Consider the following 18,755-nt stretch of genomic DNA (forward strand, 5'->3'; position numbering starts at 1 on the left):
TTTTATAAATAAAGACTATAAACATAAGTTGAGACAACTTGAAATCTGTATTTTGTTTTTGTAATTTCTGTCAAGAATCAACAATAGCTTTCGTTTCAACGATGGCTACTTTGTGCTGTCATCTATGGCGAAAATGTAAAATCACGTACTCGATATTTAATTATTTAGTAATGGATACAAGTTACAATATAATGAGCGTGATCTAACTCCGTTTTTAATTATAATATTTAATACAAAATGTAATATGTCAAGTAATTACGTTATTAAACACAATGCAAGGTTTATCAGACATTAAACACAAATAAAAGGATGTGACTAGCACCTTGCAAATAAATATCTTGATCATAAGATGCAACATGCTTATTACAAAATACAAAAAAAAGTGTTATAAATTAATTCGCTAAATACTGATAAGATAAATGATAATAATAATGATAAAAATGGATCGGAAAATTAAAGAATCAGGAGAAGATTAAACTAATTCACGATATTATTCAAAAACAAGAATATTTAGACATTTTTCAAAGAAATTACGTTGGGTCATGAATTATAAATCCTTCGATTACACATAGAAATATTTTTTCAGCACATCATATGTGTCATTTACCACAATTTCACAAATGTATATTTTAGACTAACTTAAACTTCTTTGCCTCTGAAGATAGTTACATACCTTATTGTAATTTGTGCTGTAAACTGAGAATTCTGATATTATTATTATTCGGATTAATAATAACCCAATAAGTGATATTTGAGATAAATAAAAAATACAGCTAGAGAGATGGTAGAAGAAAAAAATACATAAAGAATAAATAAAATCATAAGAAAAAGTAAAATAGCAATTAACCTCCAACATACGTGTTTATATTCGTTTTGTTTGCATTATTTTAGCTTGTGGCTTCGTAAATATTAATGTATAGAGATTTTTTTTTTCAGGGGTGGCGTTGTAATATGTGCTTTGGATTAATAGTGTGGTAATGGTGCAAGTGAAGTATAATAATAAATGAATAATTAAATATTCAAGAATTTATTCAGCGAAAGTGTAAGTATGAGCTAATTAGCTGTGTGTAACAACACAAATGTAAAAATGTGTTGGCATTCATTGCTCTGTATGTTATGTAATTAAAATGTTTTATAATTCGTTTTTGACACCTTTTCGTGCTTATATAATTAATGTTATTATGACTATGTTGTCTACCTAGAGCGAAAGTATCAACGCCGCTGATGTCACATCCTCTGTACAGGCTCTTCCTAATGCTTGTTGATATTTTTAAAGAACTTTAGTTTAATCTTTATAACTTTATTAAGCGAATGCTGAAAGGTTATAACAAAGAAATTAAAGCCACTGTTAAAGTGTTATATTAATTACGTGTGTATTAAAAATAATAGTAGTGATGAACATCATAGTTAGGAGTGTGTAATCGGAAACCGAAAAGTGAGGTCTTATAGGATTTTTCTTTATTAATGTCAATATTACTACTACTGATGCAGTAATGCAAACTAAAGGAACATACGGTACTTGAAAGACTCGTGTTTTGATTTTTAATGACTGTTATTAACAGATGTTCTGCTTGGTTTTGTATTTATTTTTGATATTGTAACTTGTTAATTAAGAATTAGTTTTTGAAAATGCTATACAAACTTTGTTATAAAGTTAGATCTTGCATAGTATTGATACATTATATTTGCAGTAAGCTTAAAACTACTCATTATGACTCATTATGAAAGGTTATAACAAAGAAAATAAAGCCACTGTTAAAGTGTTATATTAATTACGTGTGTATTAAAAATAATAGTAGTGATGAACATCATAGTTAGGAGTGTGTAATCGGAAACCGAAAAGTGAGGTCTTATAGGATTTTTCTTTATTAATGTCAATATTACTACTACTGATGCAGTAATGCAAACTAAAGGAACATACGGTACTTGAAAGACTCGTGTTTTGATTTTTAATGACTGTTATTAACAGATGTTCTGCTTGGTTTTGTGTTTATTTTTGATATTGTAACTTGTTAATTAAGAATTAGTTTTTGAAAATGCTATACAAACTTTGTTATAAAGTTAGATCTTGCATAGTATTGATACATTATATTTGCAGTAAGCTTAAAACTACTCATTATGACTCGTAGTATTAGTAATGGAATATAAGAAAATGGATGAAAAGGGGTTGTTTCATCCTCCAAGCTCATCACTTTACTCACACTCTTGAGAAGAGTAGAAATTTAAAAATGCCCATTATTATTAAGGAAATCATGAAACATCCTTTTAAGCTCCTGTAAATGTAAAGTGCCAGCTTCCACTATTGAATATGACAACTTGTTCCAAAAGCTAATCAACCTGTTATGAAAATCAAACTTTTGTAACTGGAGCCTACCATGCCATTTACAACTCTTAAGTGTTTGTCAGAATGTAGCTCAAAGAAATTGGAGGCCTTTTACCTATCAATCATCAAAAAGATATTTTATATATCAATAAAAATGTATCTTGCCTTTCTTTTACTCAAAAAGGGAATAATTAAAGAGATCTTAACCTTTCCCTATAATATAACCCATTTCCTAGTACTAGTAGCCTCTTCTGAAACATTTTAAACAAACCTTTAGCTTTTCTTGAATAACAAGACCATAACTGTACACAGTATTGTAAGTAAGACCAAACTAGGCATTTGGTCAGAAATAATATGATCTTTGATTTGTAATGCTTATGCATAAAAATACACCTAGAATTTTTAAAGCATTTGCTAATAATATCATTGTACTATTTTGATTACACAAGTGACTTATCCACCAACATGCCAAAATTATCTTCAGTCATTCTAGTGAGTGGATTGCCTCTTACATTAAATGTGTAATCTAAGTTTTGATAACCCATATTCATTATCTTGCACTTACTGTAGTTAAAAAGTAATTTATCAAATATTGGTCCAACTTAATTGATATAAATCATTTTCTAATACCTCAACATCCTTAATACAGCTAAACGTACTCCAAAAATTTAATAATATACTAAATATATGCCTATTAAAATCATTGATGTAAATAAGAAAATCAAAAGGCCTAGACACTAATTCCTGAGGCATTCTTCTAGAAACAAGGATCCAGTATTACTGAACTAACATCTACCTTTTTCCCATCCTGTCACCTTATAATCCATTTTAACTAGTCTTGCTCAAACCCCTACTTGATGTGATTTTATTAACTAGTCTTTTGTGTGATATCTTATCCAAATAATTTTGACAAAGTTTACTAAGATAACTGATAACATCCTCAACAAAAGTAAAAAGAAATACCTAATTAGTTCTTCCATGTTGAATTTTTTTATATCGAATATCATATTTTGCGAGAGGATTTTGAAAATTTTTTTTTTTAGACTATGTAATGTATGAAATAAAGACATTATTACTATGGTATACAAAATTAATACTTTGTAAATAATCAACAACAGCAATGTTAGACATTCATCTGAGAAATAATGTTAACTGATTGAAAATATAAGTAGTTTCAAAGATATCTTTTAACAAATAGAAAATCTTGCACATCTCAGTTTCATAGATCTCTAACTCAGCACCTCTTGTGTATTTGTCAGTCAAACTTCAAGGCATAAGACTTTTCCACAAGGTGACATGTCATGTGACTAACTACTTAATATTTGTTTTACATTGTTAATCATAAACTTAGTATCCATACTCTACTACTATGGAAAATTTGTGTTGTTGTCTTAATATAGAAGTGAGTTTTTTATTATTTAATGTTTATTAGGTATAAGGTGATGTAATATTTAAACCAAATTAAAAATATAGTAGAACTGAAAAGGCAAGTGGTAGAAGGTAAAATATATAAATGATAAATATAATTATGACTCAAAAAAGTATTAATTGCAACCTCATGACTCACTAGTATTTTTCCAACAACAGAAATATGACAAACTGTCCTATAATTTTCAAGATAATTGTTATTGCTTTAAGATTAGCAATGAGATTAACTGTTAATTATTAGTCTCCTGCCTGCTGTCTGTTTATGAGAGAGAGAGGGGCAGAAGTGTTTGGTATTTTCATATCTTTTAAAACCCTGGATAAAAGACTATCTGGTTTTGGTGCTTTGATTGCTAAATTAACAATAAGGAATTAATATTTATATGTTTCAGGTCAATTCAAGAATTGACAGGACTTGGGAATATTGCTAATTAAAAAAAAAGGAAAGGAAATTTGAAAACTCATTCATCTTTTAGTCTCACCATCAACATACTTTAACAGACCAATACCATTTAAATAATTAGTTATTTTAATATTATCAGCTAGCTGTTTTTCACAAGCAGTTTTGGATTTCCTAATTTACTTTTTAACCAAATGTGTTTTACTACTAGTAAAAGAAGGAAGATTCTCAGAATTTATAATTAAAAACTTCATTTGATTAAACTGCAATAATAGTATTATTTACTGCTGTTTATGTAAGTAGCTGTTATTAGTACTATCTGAATGATTTTCATTGGTAGTTAAAACTTCAACTGCAAGTGGATAGTAGTGTTAGTAAATGGCTGAAGTATTTACACTGCTAATAGTACCATGTTTAGACAGGTCATTTGTAATTCTAGCTGTTATTTCTTAGAGAGTGTTTATATGCACAGCTTATGTTTTTGTGTTATCTCACTTTAATCATCTGAACGTAAGTTCAGTTCTCTCGAGATTCTAAGCTGAATTAAATTTCAAACTTAATCATTAGAAAATTAAGATTAAACTAGACCATAATATATCTTGTTCTGTTAATTTTGCCACATCTAATTTTGATACTTAAAGTATATTTGGGAGATAAAAATTTTCAGCAAAAAAATAAAATGTATTAGTATTTATTTGTTACTTTTTTGTTTGTTATAACCAAACATTTGCTACCTTGATATCTTGATTGATATCTGTTTTGTATACTTGTATAAGTATGAACAGTCTGTGGTTATCTTAGTATATGTAGATTTCGATTAGAACTGGATCAATCAACATATAACCTAACACATAGTTGTGATTACTTATCCTCACCCCAATTTTGTACTTTTTACCTGATATTTTACACTTCCACACAAATGGGTCTCAGAGGTTGATGCTGCACGCATGTGCACTCCATGTTCTGTGTGGTTCTATCTGGAAGATGATGATGTGAGGGGCTGAGGTTTTTTCTCCAGCACTTTACATCAGTTTTCCCACACTTGAGGCTGATGTTGTGTTGAGAGTTTCCAGTTGGATCTGATTTGTTTGATGTGAACTGCCTCATTGGCACATTTCTTCATACCATCATTTGAATGTCAGATTCCTAGATGTTTTGGTGGTTGTGGATTTTCACACATGCCCCATTTAGTAGGTCAGTTTGACAGTTATGTGACCTGTTCTACTCAGTTTGAGGTGAATATGGTATGGTCCATCCTCCTACCGTGGGTCAGAAATTGTGATCCTGATATTACTTGAATTTGGACTAGAGTTGACTGACAGCACCTTACCCACTCTACACCTTGAAGCATTTCCATTTTAGCTTTTCCAACATTCCTGACAGTAGATGGTTCTTCAACAGTCTTTCATCACTGAGATTGAGATTCTAGTATATCATGATTTGTATTTGAACTCACCTGGTGTTTTTCTGCTCCTTTTTGTTTCTGTTCCTTCCACTTCCTATTCATGTATACAACACCTCTTTCCACACTTGGCACAGAGTATACCTAATATAGAAGTGGTATAGTCTTTCTCATGTGTTCCTTTCCCAGTGGGGATCACATTTTGTGGGTGTTCTTCAGTTGTTTTCAAATGATATTTATTTTTATCCATAATCACAGTTCCTTTCCCCTATTTAATGTGAAATTCTAGCTATACAAGTGAGTGGAGGTAATGTATCTTATTAAAATTTATTTTCCTGTACTGAAAATGAATTTCTAATATGTACTTGTCTCTCAAACTTTCCATCCTTCTTCTCCGTTAAATACCAGTGCTTAATCTTGAAGTGATAGTTCAATAGAATCAAATAGAGGGAGTCATATGTGTCCAGAAGGTATGTTGGACTCCTGTTGGTGGAGAGTTGTTGCATGAATTACATGTGAGACACCATTGAATAATGTTCATTGTGTGGTACATGAGAATTCAAGGCTTGTGGAATGTGAAAATTTTTTTTGCACATTGAGGTTATCACTAATTTGGAAAGGTATACACTTTAAAAGTGATATGCAAGTTTTACTAATTTCTGTGCCAATTACTTCACATAACTGATAACACAGTTAACCTAGATGGATAAGATAAATGGTTTGAGTTTTGCAGCTATATCAATTTTACCATCTCAGTTCTAAATCAATGACAAAATGCACAGAGCTAATGTCAAACAAAAGTGATGTATAGCATGCTCTGCACCACTTTGCAACAACTGTGGGTCAAAATCATTATTGTGCAAAAATTTCAAAACCTAGATATCTTTTCTGATAAATATTATAATTTTGAGAGTCATGTCTTTTATATATTTTATGTATTTTATACCTGTTACACAATATGTACATCACATTAGTGGACTATAAAACTAAATTGACAAATGACAATTTACAAGCATGATGAAGTGAATTCCTTTTGGGAGAAATGTATTATGTTTTTGAACGAAACATTGATTTGTCTCATGCCTGAAGAAGACAAAACAATGTTCATTCAAAACATGCTGTATTTTTCCATAAATAAAATCACTTTTTTATGCTTGTAAATTGTTTTTCAATTTATTATTGTATTAGCACAATGTGTTTCCATACACAAATGTTAATGGACTATAATACAATTTTCATATTAGATATTTTTCCCTTTCTTAAAAAATATTCTCAGCATAATATTGTTGTCCAAAAGAGAGTCACTATCAGTTATTTACCAAGTACATTTTAAGTTTCTTAAACTTTTCATGCAATTATGTAAGCTTGATAAATTTATTTTCTTCAGCATTATGAAGAGTGTAGGGATGAACTTCTTATAAAATTTAAATGTGAGTTGCTGATGTCCAAACAAGGTACTATATTATACAATCTGCAATTTCATTTCTCTTCATTTATATATATACTTACTGTATGTACAGCTAGATAATTAGTTGTATTTGATAACTGGTTAATTAGACAAGTGATTATATTAAACTAATCAATTATTTGAATAGGTCTTGGATTGTTGAAATAATCAATTGGTTGTTTCTTTAGTACTTATTGACACAAAGCAAATGGGCTATCTTCACCATGAAATAACACTCGGTAACAAAACTTTGTTGTTCCTGGGCAGAAAGTGTTATTTCCCAATTGCTTGTACCTAAAGTAAATGGAAAAGAATTGAAAAGACCTATTTTTCTCTTCAAACTTTGCTTTTGTGACTGGGGAAATGAAATTTTCAAATTTACCCATTTTCCAGAACATTCCAGGTAGATTCAGTGCTGAGTGACTGATAGAGAATTTTCTTGAACTTACAAGAATTTTCTAGAATGTTGTAGAACTTATGAGAATTTTCAAGAACCTTTTAGAATTTTCTAGAACTTTCCATAGTAATATATATATACAGGGTCTCATCACTCACCATTTCAGTTTAGTTTTAGCTGCCTAAGTGAATACATAGACTTATCCGATTTTATCAGAGATGGCATCGAGAAGCTGCAAGCATTCTCCAGATGTGTTCTACTATGTATGTGGCCAACTTATCAAGACAAGAGCGAAAAAGTACTCTGTGATAGCATCTGCCTTGAAGTATGAGAAGTATGGCTGAGAGGTTATGAAAGACTTCAAAATGGTGCCATTCCTGATGGGTCTCCAAAGAGGTTTTACCAAGTTTCCCTGTTATCTTTGCTTCTGGGACAGCAGGGATACTGTAGCTCACTACAACAAGAAGCACTTGCCACAATGGACCGAGTTCTCTGTGGGGAGACACAATGTCAAGTGTGAAGCACTAGTGGACCTCCAGAAGGTGTTGCTCCTACCATTGCACATAAAATTGGGTCTTATGAAACAATTTATCACAGCTCTTCATAAGGAGTCTGCAGCCTTCAAGTACCTTTGAGACTTCCTTCCCTAAGCTGTTTGAGGCAAAGGTCAAAGCTGGTGTCTTTGTTGGACCACAAATAAAGAAGATCCTGGAGTGCACAGGATTTGTTAAGAAGTTCAGTAGGAAGGAAAAAAAAAGCTTGGCAGCTTTGTCACAGTGGTTTGGGGCTTCTTGGGCAATAACAAGGTAAAAAATTACGTGGAACTGGTCGAGGCTCTGGTGAAGAACTACGGCAAAATGGGCTGTAGGATGTCCCTGAAAGTCCATATCCTTGATGGTCATCTTGATAAATTCAAGGAGAGCATGGTCAGAGGAGCAAGGCAAGTGCTTCCACCAAGATATACTGGGCTTTGAATGCTGTCAAGGAGCATATAACGAAAAAATGATGGGAGATTATATTTGGGGACTGATACGTGAAAGTGATTTACAAGACGTGAAAAACTACTCACCTCTAAACATTTTGGTATAACTTTAGTATAAATACATGTAAATCTTGATTCCTATGTTGTTTTATTTACACCTTATGTAAATGAAAATGTGCAAATTTGCTTGTTTTTGCATAGAAAATAGGTTCATTTCTAAATTTTATTATCCAGGTCGCAAAAGCAAAGTTTGAAGGGAATAATGGCCATTGTACTTTTACAACATAAACAGTTAAGAAATAACACCATCCAGGAACAAAATTTCTGTTAATAATGTATTCAGAAATACCAAACTTGATTAATTGATAATTTTTATACATTGTTACACTGATTTATTAAGTTATACAAGCTTGAATTCATTAAAAATAATAATTGCAATATATAAATTAGTTGATTTTCTTTATGACACTAAGCAGTTTAATCTTAATTTTGAGTAATTAGTTATGTAATGCTAAACAATACTCATAGTTATTGAAGTTAATAATGTACATTATTTGTTTATCTATTATATGTATTTATATATATGTACATACACACACACAAGATAACAATAGAGAAAACCTCATGTTTATAAGAATTATATCTTAAAGACTACTGTGTGAACTAAATTTCACCAGAGGTGCATTGAGAATGTATGTGATGTTTCAAAAATTGTCATAAACACAATGAATATACTTTCTATGAGTTTCAGATATAGAATGCTTGGGATCTTAGCCATGTTGAATTTTGGAATTTTCTGGTGTTTGGATTGTTTGGCTTAGCATGTACAGATAATGTTAATAAAGTTTAAAATATGTATATGCCTTTTGAACTTAAAAATTCAAGTTAACACAAAGAGAGGGGCTGCACAATCAAAAGGCAGGTTTGAATCAAGACTTCAAGTACTACATTGATTTGCTACTCCCCCCCCCCAAACAAAGCAGCTATAGTGGTAGTTGATCTAAAATGAAGTCTAAGAGAAACTTTTACTTACTTATTTGTACTAACCTATTTGTACAGTAATTTGTAATGCAGTATTCAGTAATTTCAAGTTGGAAATGTGTACCAGAGAAGTCTAGGTATAAAGATTTTATCTGAGTTAATGGAGTGTTCCCCACAGTAACTAGTTTCTAGAACTTCTGGTTTTCAGGTCACAACATTTGGGGTTATTTACTTGTTCATAAAACTTGTCCCTAAATGAAGCTACTATAGGCACTCTGTTATTCTAGAGAGTATTCATTTACCCCTGCAGTTTGCTACATAGTCACATATATTCAAATCAACAGTCATGTTATCATGAAAGAAGGAAGGAGAGAAATTAAAATAATGCATCTTTGCAAGAAAAGATTTTCAGACATGTGGTGTAGTATGGTTTTAAAGTGGTCTGTTCCAAGTTTAAACTTGTGATTCTTAATGCGTTTGGTGTGAAATTTTGTTTTCCAAGAGGACGTAGTTTTTCAGGAATATATTTTGAATGTGGGATCTTCTTTATAATTATTCTATATTTCTAAAAGTGATTTATTTCAGTTGAACAGGAAATAAGTGTCTTTATACAGAAAGAAATTCAAATAATCTAATTTATTACTACTATGATTTTTAAATTTGTACGGCAGTGAGAATGTGATTTGTTTTATGAATTTATTAAGAAAAGAATGAACAGATTCTAAACTTTGGTTACTTTTTCTTTGTAACTGTATGTTTACATTTAGTTTAGGGTAATCTTACAAATGCACACAGATACACATATTTGAGTTGAGTCAGGTGTGGGTTTTAAGGTACATAGGCTTTTATTTGAATTTAGTGCACTAGGAAATTTCTTTCTTATTGTGTATGGTGGTATCTGTTTATTAATGAACATTTTTATGTGTATGTCTATAAGTTGATAGGTAAAGAAAGCATGTATTGTTTTGTATAACAATTAATACAGAGATTTACAGTGGTTATCAACATTATACAGTTAAGTAGTTGTACGTGAACAAGTTGCGTGGAATATTGAACATTTCCTCATTGTGTTTGTCAGGAAGGATGTTAGTAGAACCAAATTACATGGTGTACCTGTACTCTGATGGAAGTATTGTGTACGTGGACTTACAAAATAAAGTGATTACAGACGTGATAGAATGATGAAGTTTGTTTAGATTTTCTCTAAACACAGCGCTTTGTTATTGAAAATATATGAATTTAATCACATTTTATTACATTGTGCAATTGCATGTAAAATAAATTTGTGTATTAATGTAAATTATATGCACATTAAAACTTAAATCACAGTTATTTAGTCTTTTTAATCTAACATGTGGTATTTTGTTTTTTTTTGCTGTAGGGGCTACCTGATTTAACACATAATGAGTGTTTTCACGTGAAAAGGTCCATATAGCTATATAGCTACTTCAAATTGCATTAATTTTTGTTCCAAGCTATGTTATACAAATGTATTTATTGCATATGAATTCTTTTTTAACAAATATTTGAAAAATGTATGTGTGAAGTGTGTGTCTAATTAATGCATGTAATATATATTTTTATTCCAGGATTAGTTTTATTTATTTCTTTGTCTGCTATTGCATTTATATAATTATTTAGATTCATGTATTTTGTTAGTTTTATGATTTACTTAGAAAAGATCTTTGTGTAATTTAAGAAGCTATATAGCTACTTCAAATTGCATTAATCTCTGTGTTTATTTTGAATTATTTCAACACTATGTTATACAAATGTATTTATTCTGCATTTTATAGAATTAAAGACTTTTTTTAACAAATATTTGAAAAAATGTATGATTTCATTGGTATGTGACATAAACTGAAAAAAAACTTGTTTCTTAAATAATATAAATACATGTTTGTCTTGATTTAGAATGCATATATATATATATATACATTACAACCTAACCTAAATGTATTTTAAACTAGAAAACCAAGGCCTGTGTTGAAATGTTATGGTTTAGAACCTGTTCATGTCCATGATTTTGTAAAATATTCTACAATGAAAAAGACAGAAAAATATTTCTTTATAAGTTTAAAAGTATAGTAACAGACCTTGTTTAATAGTATGATAAAAGAAGTTATGAAAATAATGCCATTGATAGCTTCCTACTTACAAAACTGTTACTCTGAACATTTCTCACTGGTATTATTATTAGAATAGTAAGTGCAACAAATTACAGTTTGTGATTTTTGAATAAAAGCACTGCACAGTATCTTTGGCTGCTGGTCTTCTTTATCCTGCTGCAGACTGGATGATATGTTTCCAATGCTTCATGGTTTGAATTGCAGTTTACTCTCTATGTTACATTCCCACCTTCCTACCACCTTCACCCCTTTAACTGGGAACATTCCTTCCTACTACTATCTAGTATTGGCTCCTGAATGAATGGTGTTTGATCTGGACCAGTTAACACAAGTCCTTGTATAAGAGTGGGTTAAAACTGTCATCCTACTGCAGACTGGATGATACATTTTCAATGTTGCATTGTTTTGAACTGGAGTTAACCTCCATGTTGCATTTTTACCTTCCTACCATCGTCCAGATGTTGGTCACATTGTATATACACACATGATGACTTGGCTTCTTGAAACAAAAGTCCTTCTTTCCTTCCAGTTCTTGAGTGTCAGGTGAATGGTAGAGGACCTTATCCTAGTGCTGCTGGGTTTATACTGGAGCTAGCCTCCAACTCACAGTCCAACATGCTATTTCCATTCTACATTAGTGCTTTTATTCTTTCCAGACATGCATTTTTTTCTGGCCCGTTTAGTGACATTTATTCATCAAGTGTGAAAATTATACCTGTTTCAGATATGGTATTGTCTCTCATGAATGCATTTCTTCTATGCTGAGCTTTTGCATTCCTCGGTACTCTTCAGATGTTTTGTGAAGGGAACTGTTCTTGGTAACTTTTACACCAGTACCTCCACCTAGTTCATGATTCAACTATTTTGTGAGAACTGATAGATTATTTTATCAGAAGTTAATAATTTCCTACACTCAAAATATACTTCCAGTTGAAACCTTTTCTTACACTCTTCAACTGTCCTTCCCATTTTTTGGTTTCTTTCATGTCTAATCATAAAGTTAAGATTGGGTTCTACTGCAGAGAGAGAGTCAACTGTATAAGAAGGCTGTGTTGCGCTGTTATTGGGGAAAGGTTGTCGCTTGCTTACATGTTACAATGTAGTTATATCATGTGGAAAATGTGGAGGTAGATGTGAACGTAGAGGTTAGTAGCAAGAGAAAATTTGTGCATACAGAAGGCATTACAAATCAGGAAAAGGTATTTTGGAAGAACAGGAAAGTTCCTCTCAGAAACATATTTTTAGCATAGGAAAATATTTACTATCTTTTGTGTAATATGCTGAAATCATTTTTCCAAGTTATGTAAATATACTTGAACATAGTTTAATAAGTATAAATAATGATTTAGGATGATGAACTGCATAAGTGCTGAAATTCTTTCTTTAAGGTTGTTTCCTTCATATAAAAATAGTATTTCCAGTTTTTTGGAAATGTAATAATACATAGCAGAGGAATTAAGTTGCATCTTTATTGCTCTGAGATGCTTACACTGTCGAGAAGATATTGAAGAGTATTTTACTGTTTAAAGTTCTAGGATATAAAGCTATATGTATCTTAAGGTTAAGTTACCTTGTCATAAATTGGTAACTTTGTTATTTTGTCTTATCAAATAAGAAGTCTTTAAATACTTTTTCTCTCACTTTAAGTGCCAATATAGAATGTTTTAGTTCATCAGTATTATGTATATTAATTTTGATTTTTTTTAGAATTACTTTATATATGAAGTATAATAGATAAACATATTTTGTACTTAAAGTTTAGAAAGTTCAATAATGAGCTTATATAAGGATAGCTCAAAATTATGATGCGATGTTTTTCTGGTGCATTTTCCACCTACTTAAAAGCCTTTCTGTTCTGTATAATGACAGAAGTCTATAGAGTTTAAAATGTGTGTACATTTTAATGCAGTTTACAGTTTTTATTTATGTCATTTCACTTAAATTTAGTAGCATATCACATTTTATTTATTTTTAAATTCAAATAGTTTGTCACTTCTGGTTATATAAGCATTAGGCACACATTTTTATATTAGCTTCTCCTCTGTCACTTTGATACATGAACTTCCTCACTCACATTTCTGTAAGATTTGGGATTTATTTTTATCATTAAACAGTGTTTGATTAAAGTATGTTCTGTAGATAATTGTCCTTACTGTTTGTATTGTATACCCAATTCATTTTTTTCTAGGTAAACAGCAGTAGCAGTACTTTTAGTTTGACTGGTCATTGTAGTGGCATCTGTGAGCAGCCATAAAAGCTATTTTGTGAGTACATTTGTCCTACTTATTCAGTTACTTAATATAGTTGAATAACTGCAATTAGTGATTACATTGATTAAAGTTGAGTCAACTAATCAATTAATTAAAATTGGTGTTTCTGATGCTAACCATTTTTAATTTTTCCAACAATATTGCAGTCAAAATTACAATTAAATCAATTGTATGAAAATAATTACAATGTTTTTTATTATTCAAACAATAGATGAATTAAAATTTCAATTATATTGATTGTCATGAAAATAATCAACCAGTTATATTTTAACTATTTTCAGTTATTCCATTATTCCGAGTAACTGAAATTTGTTGTTAAGCTCAAAGATAACTGGGTGTAAATATACATCTGTCTATGCCTGTTTATGTCTCATGCTTGTGTAATTACATAACAGTAATAGTTATTCTTTTTTTTTTTCACATGAAAATTATAAATTTTGTATATGAAAACTGTACATTGCAATTTCAGAATGAATTCACCTTGAGTCAAGAATGAAGTGATTAACATAAGAATGATTTAGGTATGTATAGGTGTGCTTAAAAATAATATGTGCAACCTCATTTATATGATATTCTAATTAACTTTCAATAGCTCAATTTTAAGAGCTAGATGATTTAATCAATACATGGAAATAATTTGTCAAATAATTGTTTATAAATATTGGTGCTTTCAACTATTTCAACAATAAATTAATCAATTGTATCTCAAAACAGCTAGTATGGATATTAAAACTTTTATCAAAATAAAGTGGAGAATGTTTCGACTTTCTTCGATCATCTTCTCTGAACTGAGTTGTCTTTAGATTTGTTCGATGCATGATATTTTATTTGAATAATAAGGCCTGGCATTGAGTGTTTTTATTTTAAACTTTTGATTAGTGGATGGGATGGGAAAGATGGACCAATAGGTCCTTTGTTGTCTTAAAGTTATATATAGATGTGGATAGTGGATGTGTGAATTATAGTTACAATATTATAGGAGGTTATAATCATTTTTGACAATGAACTGTTATACAATAAATGCTTGTTTATTATATCTGCTGATAAACAAAGATATAAACACAATCTCTACAGTGAAACAATATTTGGTATTTAAACTTGCAGTATTCTACATTTTACACTCCCTTCACTTGTTAAACTTAACCTGTTATGTGTTATAGATATATTTATTCTTCTAAACCTCGGTATTTACTAAGGCTGATACAATAAGATGTGTATCTAGATATTGAGGCTTTGATACATTAAGTAACTATGTATAAACGTTTTACCATCAATTTGTTACAAAAATTGACTGTTTTGACAGTAGAATTTAATTAGAAATGGATGTGTAATTATAAAAGCTTTAAGTTATTTTGTATAAGCAAATGTAGTTTCCTGTTACAATTTAAAGTATTTCTAGGAAAAAAAAGGAGGATATTTTTATTTTGAATTTTTTATGGTGGTTAAGAGGCTGGTACAACTTATCGACTTTGCATAAAATTAAGGTAGTGAATATAGCAAATAAAATTTGACGACACATGGAATAAAAAGTTGAAAATTTATTTTGTAGGTTTTTGTAGGTTACAGATTACACAAAAGATAGCTCTTAATATTTATATGGAAAAAAATGTTTTTAATCTTAACATGAAAATCATTTTACATTCAAAGCAGTGGCTACATTAACTCCATATATTAAAATATCAATTTTTAGCAAAAATTCTGATTTTTTTCTGTACAAAAGACCTATAATGTTAATTGAAAGCTTGCCAAATTTTGTGAAGATGCATATATCATATTGGATCATGTATTGATTCAATTGTATCACAACTTCCTAATACAATACTTGTATTGCTGTATTGTTACAACCTTAGTATGTACTTAATACAATTCACTTATCTGTTCAACTGAACCTGTTCTGTACAAGCCTTAAATATTATACTTTTTTCTACACCTTGAATTAACACAGTTATTTTGTTATACATTGATTTTATTAACATAGTCGTCTTTACTTTTTTTATGTGACAGTTGATATTTTTGTTATACATCTTGAGATTCATTTTTTTTTAAATATTACAGCATATCTGCTGTTCTCTAAAATTATATTCTTGAAAAAGAAGATAGAATTTAAAACCATCAAAAGGATAAGGAATTGCCATGAACACTGGATTATAAATTACATTTATCTATGCATTTCTTTTTCCATTTTTGTTAATATCATTTTATAAATTTATACATGAATGATGAATATAGTATTAAAGTTAAGTGTCTTTTCCTTTCAGAGTTTAGCAATGGACTTGGTCCCGGATAAGGCTCCCATTTATGTAAGTATTTAATTGAAGTGTTTGTGATTTGTTTAATGCAACATTATTTGGAAAATTTAACTGCAAGTAAACATAGTTGTGTACATCAGGCTACCTGTGTTTGTATATGAAGCTTATATTTAAAACATGGTGTAGTTATTTAGTGAATTCTTTTAAAGTGAAAAAATAGTTCGTCATGGTTCCAGAGATAAAACACATTTGAAGCACAATGTGGAATACGTTTTGTTAAAGTTTGTTATTATTTTAATTTTTACTATGTACTATGTTCTCTTTAAACCATTAGTAATTTTAAGCTACAGTACTTTCAAATATAAATCTATTTCTAATATCTTATGTTACAGAATATATATTCTGTATATACAAAAATTACTGTTCCATTCTTCTACCTGTGTTTTTCCTTTCCATTAAATATCTGTAATTTGCTGTCAGTACACTTGTGCAAATCTCATTTTGTGTGAGAACAGTATGTGTTTCATTGCCTCTGTTCACACAATCTAAATCAATTATCTTATCTTAAATATCATTATCTCTTTTTGTGGTATATTCTGTAGTTACATTTTCTCTTAGCATTTTTTTGCTCTACACATATATATTGCAGATGTTTATTTTCTTGTAACTATTCTTCATAAACATAATTACCTCCTCTCTCACTACAGCTATTACTCAACTGCCAGGGTTTTTTCCTTTGCACATCTAAGCACTGGTCTCTTATTTTTTTTTTTTCTCACTTACTGTAGTCATACATACCCCACATCATTACTCTTGATGACATTTGTCTCATGACACTTTCCACCTTCTTCAGTGCATTTTCCACCCTGGTACTGTATATAAGCACCTCATTGAGATGTTATCACTTCTCTGTTCAATAATAGTTGCTCTGTGTTATAATCATTAGGAAATATATTTAGCATTCTTTGTTCCCTCTTTGGTTTTCATTGAAAAAAACGTTTTTGTCTGATAAGATGATATACACATGAATTCTTGGATTATTATTTTTGGTATGGAGGCAAATCAGGCCTCTTCTGTCCCACTTTTGATATCTAGCATCATTCAAAGTTTGTGTGGAGAGGGGAGACTCATTCTCATTTGAGACTGTCAGTGATCTTACTGTAGTGAAATGGAGACATGTATTTGGTTTGATGGTGTTTCTGTGGGGGGGGGGGCTTTGAATCTGCAATTGAGGTAATTCTGGACATAGGGTTATTTTTTTTTTCAGGAATGTGGTCATAACTTGAATCCCTCATGCCTCTAGGATGAACACACAAGAGATCCTTTCAGTGGTATTTATTTGACCAGGGAATCATAAACATCAATTTACTGGTTTCCCCAGTTTTCTTATTTAGGTCATACTTTGGTCTCAAGAGAATGTTAGATCAGGAAAATACTAATGTGGGTTGCTGCCACCTCATCCAGAGATTCATTTCTTCACAAATGCATCTCTGTGGGGTGGGGTGCATATTTCAACAGTCAAGAATTCTATCTTCTTACTCTTTTAAAGGCAATGCCTCATGGTATAGGCTTATTAAGGAAAAAATCATCAGTCTTTACACCTGCAGTTTTACAATGGTGTCAGAAATACCCACTTTCTCCACTTCTTCTTTGGCCATCCCTGTGGAGACAGCCATTATATGACATGGTACACCCATCTATCCAGAAGCTCAGGATTCAGGCATGAAGGTCATGCAGTCCTCCACATGGTATTGGGGTTTAATTTTTAAGATTGCAATGTAGCTATCACACTCTATTTTTAGTCGTGCAATGGACATTTATCAATTAAAATGGCACACGTATCAGCAATGGTATATTGAGAGAAGCTTGAACCCATTTTGATCAGAAGTGTCAACCATTACTTGTTTTTGACCTGGCTCTTTGACTAGGGTTTTGCATCTTCCACAATTTCCATGTGTGAGACAACCTCACCAACTACTATTCAATACTCGAAACAATGATTTTTAGTTCCAATAGTCTACAGCTTCCTCAAGATGCTTTCGGTCTTTTGTTCCAAATGACCATTCCAATGACCTAACTTATATATTTAGGTTACATTACATGCCCTTTCTTAACACCCATTGTGACAATGACTTCATGTGCTATGCATCACCTTGCCCTGAAGATTTATTTCTATTGTTGCTGACCTACAGACATCACCAGTTGGAGAAGTGTGCATTGATTGTACATGGAATGCTTTATCACTATAACTATTTCATCATATCAGCTCTTCTTTCCTAAGACACTGTCATGCAGGAAAGAAAATTAAATCCTTTTTACCAATTCATCTGACTACTATTTTTCACTTTTATAACTGATCAGATTTTGATCATTTGTTATGTCTAATGAGGGTCTTGGAAGTTTTATTGCTTGCACTAATGCCTCTACAGATGCTCTGCAATGACTGTTAAATCAATGGGATCATTCAATTTCCTATGATTTATTACCAGTTACATTGAAAAGTTGGGGAAAATTGATCCATATTCTAGGTTTTTTTTGAAGGTGAGGAGTCTCCTCCAAATGTCATTGAATCAGATTTATTACATTTCAATATTCTTAGCAGCCTGGTAGAGTTTCCCACTGGAAGGAATTCTGTGGGCTAGTATGTGGACCTCCACCAGTTATTTTATCTCATGATCTTGTAGTACCTTCATCTGAAGGTTTTGACTACTCCCATAGCTATCTTAATCACATCTGCTAGATTGTACAGA

General features: G+C 30.8%; 1 protein-coding gene across 7 annotated transcripts in view; it reads left to right on the forward strand.

Moving 5' to 3' along the window:
• The first annotated feature begins 933 nt into the window (after positions 1-933).
• LOC143234999 (rho guanine nucleotide exchange factor 28-like) overlaps positions 934-18,755 on the forward strand; it is a 197,115-nt gene continuing 179,293 nt past the window's right edge. For 5 of the 7 annotated variants that reach the window (XM_076472695.1, XM_076472697.1, XM_076472698.1 and 2 more), the window contains exons 1-4: positions 934-1,042; positions 13,675-13,750; positions 14,226-14,277; positions 16,015-16,056. In XM_076472695.1, coding sequence (XP_076328810.1) covers positions 16,024-16,056 — 33 coding nt within the window. In that variant the 5' untranslated portion in view covers positions 934-1,042; positions 13,675-13,750; positions 14,226-14,277; positions 16,015-16,023. Of the gene's footprint in view, positions 1,043-1,796; positions 1,923-13,674; positions 13,751-14,225; positions 14,278-16,014; positions 16,057-18,755 lie in introns of those variants that run through there. The other 2 variants (XM_076472701.1, XM_076472696.1) reach the window with 2 other exon arrangements.

The sequence above is a fragment of the Tachypleus tridentatus genome, chromosome 12, assembly GCF_004210375.1.
Source record: "Tachypleus tridentatus isolate NWPU-2018 chromosome 12, ASM421037v1, whole genome shotgun sequence".
In the NCBI taxonomy this organism is placed as follows: domain Eukaryota; kingdom Metazoa; phylum Arthropoda; class Merostomata; order Xiphosura; family Limulidae; genus Tachypleus; species Tachypleus tridentatus.